General features: G+C 39.2%; 1 protein-coding gene across 1 annotated transcript in view; it reads right to left on the bottom strand.

Moving 5' to 3' along the window:
- LOC106878664 (elastase) overlaps nt 1–765 on the bottom strand; it is an 11058-nt gene extending 10293 nt beyond the window's left edge. Inside the window, exon 1 of the mRNA XM_014927949.2 lies at nt 315–765. Within this exon, the coding sequence (XP_014783435.1) occupies nt 315–363 (49 nt within the window). The 5' untranslated portion in view covers nt 364–765. The remainder of the gene's footprint in view (nt 1–314) is intronic.
- Nucleotides 766–1069: the final 304 nt, after the last annotated feature.

Genomic DNA, 1069 nt, shown 5'->3' on the forward strand with positions numbered 1-1069 from the left:
CTATCTATCTATCTATCTATCTATCTATCTATCTATCTATCTATCTATCTATCTATCTATCTATCTATATCCATCTCTCTCTCTCTATCTATCTATCTATCTATCTATCTGTCTGTTTGTCTGTCTGTCTGTCTGTCTGTCTGTCTGTCTGTCTGTCTGTCTGTCTGTCTGTCTGTTTGTCTATCTATCTATTTGCAAATATAGACACATACATAAATTCATATGCAATTACATACAAACCTATGCACAAATTTCTGCATACACACACTCATATACAAACAGATACAAACTTAGAAAATATAGGTTTAACTCACCGAATAATATAACAAAAAGGAAGCGAATCCCAACGCTACGGGCAGCCATTATCTTTCTCTCCCTCTGTCACACTGGTCGGTCGAAAGTGGAAAACAGCAGCAAGTGGTCAAGTACAGCCACTACAGAGACGAAATAGTGGACTTTCACACAGGAAACAGCTATAATAGTAACCAGAGACAAACATCCGAGGCAGCCGAATTTTTAGGTGGTGGACCTTATATGTAGTTGAGGGCTGGGCCACACTGTGAGGTCTTTCAGTCTGTCAGGGAGAGAAAGAGCCAGAGAGGACGCCCTTGCTGTGAAAGAGTGTAACCTCACACTCGAGTTATGAGACTTTTGATCTAAGTGTTTGCTTTTATATGAGTGGAGAAGCGAATGGAGAGGTTTGCAGATGGACGAAAACAGACAACAATGTCGCTCTCTGCCTGTCCCAACTCGCGTTCTCTCCCTCATACTCCCCCCCCGCCTCCCTACTTCCATCGACGCTGTCTGTCGTCGCGTAATCATCTTGTTTCGCCTCGTTAATCAAGTATTATTCAAAATTAAACAAATATTTTCTTCACAAACAAACTATTCATCCCATGTTCTAGAACAAACTCACAGACACACAACCCCCCCACACACAAACATACACACACACGCACACAAACATGCACACACACATGCACATATGTATATAATCATACATGCTGCATATATTAATTAATTATATATATATATATGTATATATATATATATATATATATATATATAT

This window comes from Octopus bimaculoides, unplaced genomic scaffold (genome assembly GCF_001194135.2).
Source record: "Octopus bimaculoides isolate UCB-OBI-ISO-001 unplaced genomic scaffold, ASM119413v2 Scaffold_87364, whole genome shotgun sequence".
Lineage (NCBI taxonomy): Eukaryota > Metazoa > Mollusca > Cephalopoda > Octopoda > Octopodidae > Octopus > Octopus bimaculoides.